General features: G+C 46.1%; 1 protein-coding gene across 5 annotated transcripts in view; it reads left to right on the top strand.

Moving 5' to 3' along the window:
- Nucleotides 1-15,260, top strand: part of SAMD4A (sterile alpha motif domain containing 4A) — a 240,429-nt gene that overhangs the window by 197,240 nt on the left and 27,929 nt on the right. For 4 of the 5 annotated variants that reach the window (XM_077122585.1, XM_077122586.1, XM_077122584.1 and 1 more), the window contains 3 exons: nucleotides 6,146-6,255; nucleotides 8,339-8,425; nucleotides 14,167-14,500. In XM_077122585.1, the coding sequence (XP_076978700.1) occupies nucleotides 6,146-6,255; nucleotides 8,339-8,425; nucleotides 14,167-14,500 (531 nt within the window). Of the gene's footprint in view, nucleotides 1-6,145; nucleotides 6,256-8,338; nucleotides 8,426-10,542; nucleotides 10,781-14,166; nucleotides 14,501-15,260 lie in introns of those variants that run through there. The other variant, XM_077122588.1, reaches the window with a different exon arrangement.

Here is a 15,260-nt window from a genome sequence, read left to right as displayed (position 1 = left end):
TTTGGGATCTGTTTCTTGGGATATGAGGTTTAAGCCTCACCAAAATGAATTACTGTTAACTGGGCATGCTTGTGATGTGTAGAATTCTGTTAGTATGAAAATATAGAATTCATTGAAATTGATAGATGGTTCATATACAGAAATGATGACGGTAAAAATGAATCTTTGGCTTCAGTAACCTTGCTAGAAATAGAGTTTAGCAATGAAAAGCGGTGGAGAGGACAAGTTAACTGTGAAGATAGGCTGATTGACTTTTCTAAGGAGTTTTTATTAGAGGAAAATTATGTAAACTTGTTCTCTCCATTGCAAGGGAAGTATATGGCCCCTCTGAAATAGCAGGTTTGGAGTTTGAGTTGTTCTTGACATGTAGACCTTTGAACTTCTGTTTTTCTCAGAATGAGAGTAGAAAAATTATTGAGAGGGATAGTCCTTTCTAAGAAAAAGGAACCTTTCAGAAACCTTTGTAAGAAAGGTTGTGAATACAGCCTTTTGAGGGTCACAAATTTCTGGGTGACACAGTGGGAGCCACAGCATTATGTTAACAGCTCCTCATGTGGCTGCGACAGTTCTCGGGGGGGCTGTCACAGGGAACTAGCATTGTTTTGTGAACATTGACTTTCCAGGTGCTATCTTTAATTCATTTGAGTTAAAGGCCAGGATTTGGTAAATTTGTTTCATTTTCTTTATTCCTAAATGCCCACTTGTGACCTCCAGGGATGGGTCCTCATGCACTCAAGAGTTGTAGTAATGCTTCTCAGATGGATTGAACACCCTGAAGTCCTTGAAATGGAAATCCCCAGAATTCCCCCAAATTCTGAAGGTCTTGAGATGTCTAACCTCAGTACCTTACCAAGCATGGTACTTCAGCTTCAAGGACTGTGAGGACACACATTGGGCGGCTTTTGATGTGGAACGCAGCCACTATTTAACAATGCAAAACAGGCTTCTTATAGAATACCACTTATGAAATGGCATTGCTACTTGAAACTATGGGAAGAAATTTGCTACCTCCATTTGCATGTGACCCTTCTAAGTGGGTATTTTACTCTAGACTCTATGCCCAAAGGGCCAGAGACCAAGGCATCTTCTTTCTTTTGCTCAGAGCCTAGAGCAATCGGGCTGCTTATTCTGCTCTGGCCAGAAATACACTTCAGTAACCTTCATGATTTGATAGGCTTCTACTCTTCATTTTTGTAAGACCATTTTCCCCTCTCAACTTCAACAAGGAAGAGATCACACCTTCTTTAGGCCCTTAGTTGGCCTTCCTCTTGTCTTCTCTCCCCCCAAAACCAAGGACACAGTCCTCATATCTTGGCGGAAGAGAGCTGTCTGACATGAAGCTGGCTCTGTGGAGAATGGGAGTTGATCTTCATGTGGCAGGTATCAGGGCCACAGGTGAGCTTCTTGTGGGAAATGAGGCTGTTGGTGTTTTTCTCTTTGAGGCATGCCCTACTCCTTCCTTCCTGTGTTGACCCTTCAGCAACACTGGTCCCATCTTTCTCTCTTGTGTGGCCTCCCCATTTGTGGATCAGGCACAGCAGAGCCTATTGACCTGATTAGTATTTCCACCCATTCCTACTGTAGGTACTCAAGACCAGCAGTCCAACTTCTTCATAAACCATTGCACACATCACAAAACCTCTACGGCTGATTTAGCCAAAATCTGAAATGGAAATAGAAATCAGCATAATTGGAAACTTGATCTCTGGTTAAAGACCAGTAAGTAAATATAGACCCTATAAAGATGGGCCTAGCATTACTATTATCAGAAATGGCCACTTTTGTGAAGAAAAGCCACTATGGCCTACTGCAAGATCTGAAGGAACTTCATGAGGATAGAAAAGCTGACTATGGTGTGGGGTCCCCGTGTCAGGCACATAGGGACAGTAGTGCTTTCTCCAAGAAACCTCCTTCCTCTTGCCCTACTCTGCTCAGTTTCCTTCATGGGCTTCTCTTCTATACTTTCCCCTAAAAGCCTGGCACTCTCCAAAGCTCCATCTTGACTCCTCTATCCTCACTCCATGCTTTTTCCTAGAGTGCTCTCACCCATTTTCTTGATGAAAACAAAGACCCACATGCCCCAGACAAGGAAACTTGTCTCTCTAGCCTCGATTTCTCTCCTGAGGTCTTGACCCAACTGTACTTCTTCATCTGGATGACCTAAAGTCAGTGACACTCAGCGTATCTAACATGGAGACCACCATCTCTCCCTTCTCACCCCAAACCTGTTCTTCCCCTGTAATTTCACTCTTACCAAACCTGAAACAAAGAAGCCCTCTTAAGCTCTTTTCTCTTCCGTATTCCCTGTTCAGTAATCTTCAAATACTGTCAGTGTACATCCTTTTCTTTGCCACTGCCACTGTCCTCCCAAGGACAAGCTTCAAGGGCTTCTTAGATATATCTCCCGGCCTCTACTTTCACTGTCCTCCAGTTTAGCTTCAACACTGACAACCATTATCTCTCCAACACACTCGTCTGATTTTGCCTCTCTGCTGCTCAGGGTTCAGCTGTTTCTCATTACCCTCAGATAAAATCTAATCTTGTTTCAGCATCAAATATCTTGATCATCTATTTCCCTTTTGTCTCTAGCTATTCGCCTCCATTCACCCAAGCATTTGTCCTACCCTAAATGTTCTCTTGGCTCTGTGCTTTGTTTATGTGCTGTTCTGCTTCCTGGGATGGCTTCCTCAAAACTGTCTTCCCAGCATACTCCAGATTGCTGCTGCTTTGAAGCTATCTATCCTTCATTTCCCAAGGCAGACCAAACTATTCCTTTTCCCATGCTACCCTACAGAGCTGAGTATACTTAGCATTTGTGCTGCAGCTATCATAAGTTCTTGTGTGAGTCAACCATTTTGTTTTCACAGAACTTGGCTCATAGGAGGCACTCAACAAATGTTGAATGAATGTATATCAAGATGCCAACACTTGATAAGAAAATCAGCCCAGCACATAGCAAAAGCATCTTTATCTTCCCTCACACTGCAAGCAGGAGAGACTTTCTAGTCTGGGACCCTCCAGTGGCATGTCCATCAGGAATGGCTGTGGACATGATTATCATAAACAGCTGTGCACCAGCAAGAGGGCAGGTGCCCAGGAGACAAGTACACCTTCATTCATGGATTCGCTTTTCCAGGAAACATCTCTGCCTTTCCCTTGGTTGTCTGTGTCTACTAGCCATATCTTCCCAGATTGAGAAAGGAAGGTCTAAGCTTACATTAAATGATTCTCGTCTTGTATCAAACCATCTGGCATCTGGACCAGGGGAAAGGGCCTGAACATTTAGTTAAGGTTCGTCTCTAGCCAACTTCTTACAGCATCCAAGTCATTGGAATTCCTGGTTTGTGGAGGTGAAATAGTCAAGGCTCCTAGTTCTCTAATTTGTTTCCCTTAAATGGAGTTTCATTTTAATCCCTGGCAAGGAAGGTGTCTTGCCACCAACTGGGGGTGAGGGTTGGTGGGGATGGGGGAGTGAAAGCTTAGTAAGCTGTATTCATAAGAACTATTTCCCTTTCTTTGTTCATCAGTTAATGTTGCAGGAAGGAGAATTCTTTAAGCATGTGGCACTATACTAGGAACCAAGATGCTTGTTCTAGAAGCAAAGCCAACATGTACCTGCCTTAGAGGATACATGGCAAAAAAGAGCTTCTGTTTCCAGGCACACATCCTGAAATAGCTTTTCAGGAAGCCTAACTTGTTTTTATGTCTTGAAGTTTTATAGGAACCTTTTCAGTAAAACTGCTCCAATTGGCCCATATTTCTACTAAATGCGTAAGGCAGGCTCTTCTATTCCTCTAACCAGGAGAATTCTAGTCGTCAAAATAATTATATAGAAAGGAGCTAGCATCAGTTTGAAACCTTCTAAGCTGATATTTGCACCCCATTCTTCCTGACTCATAAAACACCGAGTTGTCAACTTGATTTAAAAGCACCCGGTTTGCAGTACAGTTCAGTAGCTCAAAATTCTAGTTGTTATGTCATCAATGATTTTTTTGCCTAATTAAGCTCTAGGGCATCTGGTGAAAATTTGGCCCATAAGGTAACTTCTTGCGCTTTTGTGATGAATCGTGCTCAATTGTGGAATTGGGTTACCAAGACTTCTCTGAATCATCATCATTGAGTTTTCTGAGCAGTGCCTTATGGCTTTTCTAAGTCAGTTCTTTTCAAGTCAACATTTCAAAGATGGAATAAACAAACCTGAAGACAAACTGGTAACATAGTTAGCCTAAAGGTGTAGCTAAAGTTAATCTCACTGTTGCTCACTTCCAGAAGCATTAGCATTGTTTCAACAGCAACAACAGTATGGTGGAAAATAAAGTCTGGTAAAATTGCTCCAGGATGTCATGGGAAGAAAAGTCCAGATCCTCAAGCTGGTATGTCCTGGACTCTTTATCCAACCCTAGTTTCAGCTGAGGAGAATGTAAAGGGTTGGTACTTAGGACCTGGGGAAGTTCTGTCTCTGCAGTTAATGATGGTCCCAGAGGGACTTACCACTCAAGACAGTAGGATGAAGAACTCACAAGCACAGAATCAAATGATTCTTGCCTAAGATGACAGAGTCTGTTCTTAAAAGGCCATTGGCTAGTCAGTTCATTTTCTCCAAAAATTCCCCTTCTTTGGCCATCATGCACAATAAATCAAGAAGTAGCCTTCCCAGGCTCACTTTCCCCTCCTACATCTTTGAGCTTCAGAAGATCATCCTATATCCATATTCCCTAAACCAAAGTTTGATTCATCTAGGAGGGAGAGTTTGATTTTAGAGTGGATAGGCCTCTTTAGTCAATCCAATTGTCTACTCTAAATACTGAAAGATAGAAAGGTTCCCACATATTTTGGAGTGTTTGTGGTCCACATCAGTGCCTCCTAATACAGCGCTTGGCAATAGACAATATCTTGCAATCACAGTTAGTAATGGATAATACTTCATAGTAAACAAGAATAACATTTACCCAACGTTTTCAAGTTTCAAAGTACTTAGCAGTTATTGTTTATCCAGGCCCTACTGCTGATGGATTGATTGATCCTCATTTGGCATGAAGGTGGCACAGTATAGGAAAAAATCAGGAGAAACTTCGTTCTAGTCCTCATTTCATCGTATTCTTACTCTGTGATCTGGACTTAGCAACTTAGTTTTGCCATCTGTAAAATGAACCAGGTGTGGTGATTGGTGATTCTAGAAACTTCTCAAAGACCCTGTCAGCTCAAAAATTCTTGTATGGACAAGCACTTTGTTTTGGTTGTACTTAGTAAGGTAATAGTTCTCATATGGACTTTTAATACAGTTACTATTAATTTTCTGTAATTCTAGAATCCCAAACTTGGGGCTTATTTCAGATGTGTCTTGGAATTTGCATTATCCTATGGTCTAGCCAAGTGTTAAAGCTTTCAGATCCTGACCATTGTTCAAAATTTGTGAGTGACGTTCAAGGAAGAGGTCAAAGACGAACTCCATAGCTTGGAGAAGTAGTCAGCTGACACACCCCACTAGAATAATATTTTTGGGGGCCCAGAATGTACTTTTTCCCACTTAGTATAGGAAAGCAGGGAAAAGGCCAGGCTGGGAGTTACAGTGATTCCACCCATGGGGTGCTACAGTGGCCACGTTTCCCTGTCATTGTGAAAGTGTCAGCAGCAGCGTGTGGAGCTCTGCATTGAACCTAAAATGAAATGACCTTGAGGATGTAGACTTACCACATGTAGATTTAACATTTTAAGTCACTTCTTTTCAAGTCAACAATGAAGTGGTCCAGATAAAGCGGCGGCTTCTTGACAATTGTTTTGGTCATGAACCCCTTTGAGAATCTGATGGAAGCTATTGACAACCTTCTGTCCAGAAAATCACCCATATCTTCACAACCTGGGATATAATTTTAGGAGATTCTTGTATGTCCTAAAACCCGTGGACCCTGAGTTAGCCATCCCCTAATGTAAAGCATGGTGGGCAGAGTGAAATAAAGGAGTACAACAGCAGAATAGTAAGGCTGGACTGAGACTTCTAAAAACATTTAATAACATAAATGTTTTTTTCTTTCTTTTTTTTCTCTGACATCACTCTCTTTTCCTTTCTCTCCTCCCATATCTTTTGTCATCTCTTCTCGTTCCCTCTCAATTTCTCTCCCCATCTCTTGCACATCTTGCACCATAGATGTTCCAGCCTGGTTAAAAAGCCTCCGTCTGCACAAGTATGCTGCGCTTTTCTCCCAGATGACCTATGAGGAAATGATGGCCCTGACCGAGTGCCAGCTGGAGGCTCAGGTATGTGTACCAGGTGGTCGTTCCCTGAGAGGGCGCCCCAGGCGGAACATGAAGTTCAAGTCCTAGACAGACCTTGTTCGGACCCGTACCCACACCCACACCCTGCCCAGGACCTTGCTGGGTCCTAGGAACTGCTAGGTGTTGGCCAGCGTTACCCATGAGTAAGGCTGGATTGCGGCCTTTCAAGTCCAGTAGGAGAGGGAAGATGAGTAGATAAGCATGGGGAATTAAGGGTGTGATAAAGCGTTATGAAAAAGGTACAAATGAGATGTACTCTCTAAGTTCAAGGGTAAAAGGAGGAATCAGTGGAATCTCCCAGGAAGGTAACATTTGATCCAGACCTCGAAAGGGTCTGTGTCCCTGCTTTTGCTTGCCTTGCTCCTCTCCACCCCCCAAGTCCAACCTTCTCCTGGGGAGTAGAAGTACCAGGTCATGCCTCAGGTTCAGATGGGTCTTAGAATAAATTGCCTGCAATAATTTTTCTTCTACGCTTGAATAATATGGGACAATCACTGAGAATGGGATTTCCCCAGGTCTCACATTTCATTTCCCTTGTGCATGGCCGAAAAGGACAACGTTCCTCCTTCCTTCCAAGGCATCTTTCCCCAAGTGCGGCTGCCAAAGGCCAGTCAACAGAACCCCTGAAATGAAGCATGTTTCCTCCCATGCTGTGCTCGAGTAAATAGAGCTGACTGATGTCTTTGTTTCCTTGCTTAAAATGCTATTTGCCTGTTTCAAATTGACTTCAGTTTCCTTTGAGCAATGGTTTCAAAGAATTAATGGTCTGAACCGGCTAATAATATTTCCCTTACAGGAAGAGGACATTGTCCCACTTGGGCATAGCTGGTCTGGAAGCATACCTCCCAGCAGATCACTGGTTTCCCGTCACATATTCAGTACCCTTGCTTAACCTCTGCAGGCCTGGCTGAATACCAGTATTGAGACATGAAACAAAGCCCAAAGTCACTGCACAGTCTCAGAGAATGAAAGGCACTAATTTCAACTTCCTAACACTTTTCCCACTGCCTTCTGGATATCCCTTGTTCCTTAAGATCCCAGGGATTGATGAAAGCTGTTTCTAAGAGCATTTCTGCATTTGGGTCAGAGTTGAGAAGAAGTCTAAGCCATCAAGTATTAGGCGTGAGAAGAAAACAAGAAATAATTGACACAGAGGGCAAAGCCAGGGACCAGCACAAACTTTGCAGAGTGATTTCATTCACCTGAACCCCCAATCAAGCCCAACCAGAAATAGGGCCCAGTACTCCATCTCCAGGAGTGGGCTCATGTGTCCCTTAAGTCTTAATGTTGTTGGAGTCCCATCCTTTCCTTTTTTAAGAGGAATTCTATGCCCAATTGCAGGAAGTCACCAAAAGTTTGCATTAGAGTCCTCATTGGGGAAGGAACCTTCTATTTGGAAACTTGCAGTGTCTTTAATCAAGTGTTAAACTAAATCCTTAGGCTTGCCGTTGTTACAGAATTAAGACAGATCCTAACTATAAGTCCTAATCATTCACCTGAAATAATGACTGAGTCATGGGTTTAATTTATTTTCTATTCTGGTTTTCCTTATGGAGACAAAAGGAGGGTGGCAAACTGACAAAAATCGCCCTGTGTTACATGACACTCAGTGACAATTTTTCTGGGCTTCAAAACTTCTCTGGATGGGTAAACACAGGAAAAGTTTGAGAAAGCAGTGCATATCTGTGTGGGTTTGGAACTGTCAGGGAAATTGAGAAGGATTGAAATGATTAAGCCTAGAGGAGAGGAGGAGTGTGTATGACTTGAAATTTCAGACTATGAAGAAATGTCATGTTAGGTGGGATGATTTGGGCTGTTCTCTGTCACTCGTTCTCTCTCCCAAAGGTCACAACCAACAGACACAGGCAACTGTGTACACATACGGAGTTAGAGTACTTAGTCAGAAGAGGTTTATGATGAGTTAGTGCTAAAGGGGGAGATAAATGGATATTAACCATTCTGTGAACATGTGGTAACAAATAAGTGGGTAAAGTACTATATCGCCTCCAAGAGCCTCCAAGCTGATTCTTAAAAATGTGTTCTTAATGCATTTATTTAATTACAGAATGTTACCAAAGGTGCAAGACACAAAATTGTCATCAGTATTCAGAAGCTCAAAGAACGACAGAACCTTCTGAAGTCTTTGGAAAGGGTAAGTTATCACCAGGCAGGGGAGTTCTACCTTCATATGGGCAAATGGACCAAAGGAAATTCCATTGAGAGTGTCATTAACAGACCTCATAGAGGTATATCATGCAGCTTCCTTCTCAAAGTCAGAAAAACAGAGATGATTTTGAAGTGTGGTTTCCTGGTTACAGATGCTTCTGTGTCACCTGTCAGCTGAAAGGTACTTTTTCCCTTGGCCCAGTGGCCCGGGCCTACCCATCACCGAACTCTGATGAAGTGTTGTCACACACACACCTTTCATGTACTTTGCCTTCTAGAGTGGCAGATACCAACAGATATTCTCCAGGTGTGAGCAAAGGGCATCAAAATCATTTGACAAATGGACCCAGCTGGCTGTCCAGAGAACAGCGTCAGACTTTAACTTAGCAGGATGGGTCTCCTTGACTCTGAGGGGAGCCGTCTCAAAATTGCCCAAATGCTGAGGAAAGAGTTTATTCCGGTATTAAATGCCATTATCAGCTGTTTACAGTCCCGTCCCCTTTTTGTTTGCTGCTCAGACAGCTTCTCTCCCTATCTTTGTGCCTGGAGGTGACCGTGGTAACCACGGCTTTTCTTTAGGACTTTGGGACTGCAGGATTTGATCTAAGGACCAAAGGAGAGAAGGTCCTTGTTCCAGGGGACCAGAGTTGACCCCACCCTGGAGCTGAGATTCTCGTGAACTGGGTTGTGAGCTGGTTGGGAAGTTGTATAGGTTTTTGCTGCCTGCACACGTGAGTGGTAGTCTGTTCCAGTAATCCCAGAGAATCTTTGGAAGCTGACCAAGTACCGATGTAAGTAGAGCTAAAGCAGATTTTGGGAGGCCATAAATATTTTAATGGAGTAGGAGGTTTGTTTGTTTGCTTTTTAAATTTATCCATAAATGGGTGTGTGTGCCTGTGTCATTGTATAGACAATGAATGAAGTTATACGTAGTACATAGTAAATAATATATCAACTTATATGGGGCGGGCCACGGTGGCTCAGGAGGCAGAGTTCTTTGCCTGCCATGCCGGAGACCCAGGTTCAATTCCCGGTGCCTGCCCATGCAAAAAAAATAAACAAACAAAAATTATATGTATAGGATATACATATGTAACTTCATAAGGAGGGTTTCTCCTATAACCACTGAATAGACATACAGTCTGAGTTTGGTCACCTATGCGTTCCTGATAAAAGGACCTTTCTCAAAGTCATCCCTGAGTTACAGATGACCCAGCCCACTCAACCTACAGATTACAGTTATCGTTCTTAATGTCATGCTGATTCCTTTACCAAGCAGCTTGTCTGAACAGAGTGATTATTAGCATTTTTAACATAAGAAAATGATCTCTTTGGGGAGCATTCAAAAGGCCATTTGTTTCCTTTGCTGTTAGAAAACTCAGAAAATATTTGGCGTGAGGATTAGAATGCTGAGCATTATGGTGAGAGGGTAAAATCTACCCCCATCCCCATATTGGGAGCATGTACCAGAAACCCTTTCCTGTTCCCTGAAGCTGAGAAAATACACCTGCCTAATGGACACAGTGGTTGAGCTTCTCTTAGCTTTTCCTCCCTGAAACCTTGGACCCAAACCAGTGTATGGACCCAAACCTTGGACTCAAACCAGTCACACAGGTGGCCCTGGCGTGCCACTGCTTGCCTTTGAAAGCCAGGGACACTTTCTGTGTCCCAGATTTCACACCTATAGTGACGTTGACTCCACAGAAACACTTTCTTCTTGCTTCATTGGAATGGGGATAGTAAAAAGATGCCAAGTATAACACAAAGTATGATCACAGCTCATGTCCAGGAGGAAAGCAGTGAGTTTATCCGGTCTGACCTTTGAGGAAGGAACGCTCCTATGTGTCAGACAACCCAAGCTCACCCACTCATTCGGACACCCCTGCGTGCTCTTCCCTTCCAGCTGGTGGCCTGGGGTAGATGAGGATGTGACTCAGCAGCCACTTAGGACTCAGTCCCTGGCTCTGTGCTCTCTTCTCTGAGACCCTGGGGACCCTGGTCCCTCCTGCCTTCGAGGACAGGGCTGATCACTACCTGTTTCCCTTACACTCCCCCTCCCCAGTGGCAGACCCAAGCGAGCCATTTCTCTGGCGCTCCCAGACAGCACTTGGCTGATGATGCTGTTGGAAATGCTGTCATCATGCCCTTGCCTGCCTCCAACATTCTTACCTCACATAGAGATTTCTAAGGAGATAGTCAGGACCCCGCCCATAGCTAGTTCACAATCAGCAGTAGCTGAGGATAAACTCCTAGCCCAGAGCTCTTCTAATTCAGTCAGTTACTGAACGCTGAATGAGCAGCTGCCTTAGAAGAGACTTGCCTCATCCCCTGGAGGCTAACTGTGAGTAATGGGAGGTTCCTGCACTCCAGGACCTCCTTTGCAACAGATGTCTATGTCGGCAGATAATCTCACAATCCAGTACGATCAGTGTCATTTTTGAGGCAGGGGGCTAGGTTGGATCTTCCTGGAATGAAGTAAACCTCTCCAGGAAAACTGAAGTGTGAAACATTTTAGAGGCTGGATGCTGGCTGGGAGGCTCGTTAGAAGCTTCACAGCAAGTCTTGGTGTAGGACCCGAATTGATGGGAAAGAATAAGAGGAATATGTAGAGGGAGTACAGTGGTTGTCAGGGGCTTCCGGCTGAGTGTTGTGCCACTGGAGACAGAAAATGCAGGAATGGCTTCCGGGCTGGAAGAAATGGTTGAGTCTGAGGTGCCTGTGGGTTACTCAAGCTGAGATGGCAGGTCAGTGGCCAGAACAAGTTCTTCTGTTGGAGAGACTCAGCTGTGGGTAAGTGGTATAGCGGATGCCCTCGGAAGTAGGCATCAAGTGTTAAGAGCTGAGAAACAGCGTTTGATGTGAAAGGGCCGAATGAGCCTCAGCTGCTTTGTACTCGCACGTTTGTTAATAGGAAACTTCATTTTGCCTCTTTGTTTATGATGTAGGATTGTATTTATGGTCCTCTGTATTTACGGTATAGAGGCTTGGCAACCACTTGGCTTGATTCCCTATTTCTGTGAAGAATTTTTTCTACATTTCCCAAAGCTAGTGGAGGACACTGGATTGAGTTCAGCTCAGGCCATTTCCGAGCTTCCTTCTCAACTTGCACATTCGGTGTTGAGTTCTGGAATTCATTTTCAAGAGTGAGGAATGTTACCTGTGTCTGATGGCCATGGTGCCTCTTCACTGATGGTGACACAAACAGGGGTGCTGCTAACGGGTTGTGAGCCAAGTGTCATCTTCCCGGGACAGTCGCTTAAAGTCTTTTGTCAGGATGGGGAGTGGGGGGTCTTCCTGGGAAGTTATATTTCGTAGAAAGTATCCAACGCTGTTCATTATGTTCATGGTGTCTTTTTTGGTGTGTTTATTCCCAACAGAAGAATAAAATAAGATTTGAACTTTGGGCCAAGGTTTCCCGTTTGAAGGAGCTCAGCTCTTAGCATAACCCCAAATCTCCTTCCCCCATTGTTCAGTAACTACAGGAGTGCAGTCAGCTTGTTCACCTCCATATGCTTAGATCACATCACCAGGTCCAAAGTCAAGAGAACCGGCCAGAATGGCCTCCAGACTCTGAGAAAGGGTCAGCCCCATTCTGGGCATCAAGGAAGCTGGGAATGTCCAGGGGAGCTCAGCCCAATGCAGGCGCTGGGCTTGGCGGCATTGGCTACAGGCTGGCACCGCTGTGGCTACATATGCAGTGTTTTGAAGGAAGGGGCTAGACTCTCTGAACCTCTCCTCCAATGGACCTCTTTCCCTACAGTAAGCTGACGGTGGTCCTGTAGTCAAGTTTGAAACAATTTTCAGTGCTCCTTAGAATTTCACTTTAAACCCTGGCGACCAGCGAGGCTAAGGCAGAATTGAGGCCCCACACACAAAGCCCCAGCAAAGCAGGTTCTGCCCACGAAAGGCTGTGGCTGTTGGTGTGCTTTGCCACCCAGAGTGGGAGAACGTGCAGCAAAGGCAGCCATCCTCGTACTCCTTTTCTCTGATGCATCGATTGAAAAGATTTGGGTGCAGGAATGATCGCATTGCATGTGCTTGGATTCCCTGATATCAAGTAATTTCTCTTGGTAAGAGAGGATCCTGGGAAGGGGTGGGGTACTCGTGCTTCAGGCTTTTAAAATTATGTCTGCTATTCTGGGCTCTCGGAAGCTTAAGTATTTCATTAATAATCAGGGCCTGAGAGTCAGCGTCCTCCTGAGTCCCAGGGAGTACTGCCTGCAGAAGCCTGCGCCCTGGCCCTGTGGCAGAGAGCTGGGCCCGCCCACCGAGCCAGGGAAGACCCCAGGGTCCTGACCGTCCCCACCCCCCCAGCCACAAGCATCTGGGCTCATCCTGTACGTCTGGCACACGTATAGACATGTATCAATCTGAATCAACTTTCATTCCTTTTTCTAAGAAGTCATGCCCCGCATATCAAAATGTATGCAAAATGATCTGATTTTATTATATGGCATATAAAGAAGTATGTATATTATACACATTCCTGTCCGCAGCAGCCCGAATGTCCTTTGAAACATCACACATATCCTTCCCCTGCTTAAAACCACCTCTGATTTACAATCTCAGAATAAATCGCTGCCCTGGCCTGCAGGCCTCTATGGCCGCCCCGCCCCCCTGCCGCACTCTTTGGGGCTCATTTCTCAGCACTGCCCCCCTCGGCTACTTTGTTCTGCTCCAGCCTTCCTCCCAGCTCCTCACATGCCCCAGGCCTGCTCCCATCTCAGAACCTTTGCTTTTCCATTGCCATGCCCTCTGCCTGGGCTGCGTTTTCCTGGGAATACTCCTGCCCATGCTTATTTGGGTTCCTGCTCTGCAGTCCCTGTCAGAGAAGCCCTGTCCCACCATGGCCTGATATTATTCATCTCTTGGGTGGGGTGGAAACTCTCTGAGGGCAGGGACCGTGGGCTGTTCTCACCGCATCCCGGTCCTAGCACAGCACCAGGCACTGGGGGCACTCAGCACATGCTTAGTAACTTAACAAGGAAGCACAGAGCAGGGTGACAGGCTCTCATCCATGACTTTCCAAATGCAAGCATCATCACAACAACCTGTTGAGGCAGGTGCTACTGCTTTCCAGACAGGAGAACAGAGGCACAGAGAGGTTAAGTAGTTTGCCCAAGGTCACACAGCAAGTAGGCAGCAGAGGCAGAATAGGAAGCTAAGCATCTGACCTAGAGTCTGTGCTTTTCGTCCCTGCCCTGTGCTGCCCATGCCGTGGGCTGAGTGGAGGTGCGGTCGGCCAGGGTCCGTCAGCCAAAACAAATCATACACAGGACTCAAAGCCATAGGTAGAACCAGCTGCGTTCTACAACATCTAAGGAGTGGGTGACTATAAAACAAATGCATTTCCTTTTAAAAAATGCACTGAGGAGGGGTGCACAGGTGGTTCCTTGGTATAATGCTTGTCTTCCATGCAGGAGACCTTGGTTCCATTCCCGGATCATGTTCCGCCAATGCCCCCCCCCCCAAAAAAAAAATGCACTGAGGACTCCAGGAAAGAAAACATGCCAAAAATTGTCCGTATTTATCTCTAGATAGTGGGGTTTTCAGGTGATGTGCATTTTCTTCCCCCTCTGTTATCTGCGTTCTCCAGTTTTCGATGGTGAACCTGGTTACCTTTCCAAAGAACGTCTGGGGGAGCAGCCGAGGGTGGGGGAGAGAAGCCTGGAGGTGGGCAGCTCCTGCCCCAGACCCTAATGGCGTTTCCCCCCCACCACCACTCAGGACATCATCGAGGGCGGGAACCTGCGTATCCCGCTCCAGGAACTGCACCAGATGATCCTGACTCCCATCAAAGCCTACGGCTCCCCGAGCGCCACCCCGGAGGCTCGGCGCCGCGACCCCCAGGCCCCGCGTCCGCCCTCGCTGGGGGGCCCCGAGAGCCAAAGCCCCGACTGCAAAGACAGCGCTGCGGCCAGCGGCCCCTCCGCCCCGACCCTGGCGGGCGCCGGCGCTGGGCTCCAGCCGCACCAGCTGAGCAGCTGCCACGAGGAGCTGGCCGTGGCGCCCCTGCCCGAGGACGATCTGCCCGGGCAGTTCACGCGCGTCATGGGGAAAGGTAGGTGGGGCCAGGGGTCCCAGCTCCCGCTGGATGAGCCACCTGTCACGGGGAGGGGTCCTTACCTCCATTTCACCGCTTAAGGACATTGCAGCTCTGAGAGGTTAAGCCCTCCCCTCCCACCTCTCTGAACCGCGCCCTCCCCCCCCCCCCCCCAGAGCCTCTTCCTGCACCCTGCGTCCTTTCCAATTCCTTCAGGCCCGTGGAGGCTGGGTCCTCCTATCGGAAGAGCTCCTTTGGCCACTGGACCCTTGTGGGAGGAAGGTGACATGGACTCTGAAAAAGATGATTTCAGGAGCAAACTACTCACTCAGCAGCTGGATCCCTCCCGAAAGCAAAAGTGGCAGAAAATGAGGGTAAAGCTTAAAGGGGCAGGGATACCTTTAATCCTGAACCCCGAAGACCCTGCATCCAAAAGGATGCCAGGCTCTTGGCAGTGGCCTCTTTCCCGGCTTCTGCAAGTATTTTCAGATACGGACTTGCTTTGGAGCATTCTGAACAGTGAACTCTTTGCTCAAATGCTCCAGTCTCTGCCTTTTTCCCTCCAGGATGGATCCACCAGACAAAATGCTCTAGAAGTTATAGCTTGTGTTTATTTAGTGATTACTATATACCAGGCACAGGTCTCTGTGTTTTATCTATGCAGCTTGCTTAATCCTCAGATTAACCCCCATTTTACAGAGGGGGAAACTGAGGCACCCAGGCTAAGTAGCCTACCTAATCCTACATGACTCATGACAGAGTTGGGATTCAAATCCAT

The sequence above is a fragment of the Tamandua tetradactyla genome, chromosome 12 (assembly GCF_023851605.1).
Source record: "Tamandua tetradactyla isolate mTamTet1 chromosome 12, mTamTet1.pri, whole genome shotgun sequence".
Lineage (NCBI taxonomy): Eukaryota > Metazoa > Chordata > Mammalia > Pilosa > Myrmecophagidae > Tamandua > Tamandua tetradactyla.
This window is presented reverse-complemented; position numbering and strand designations above follow the sequence as displayed.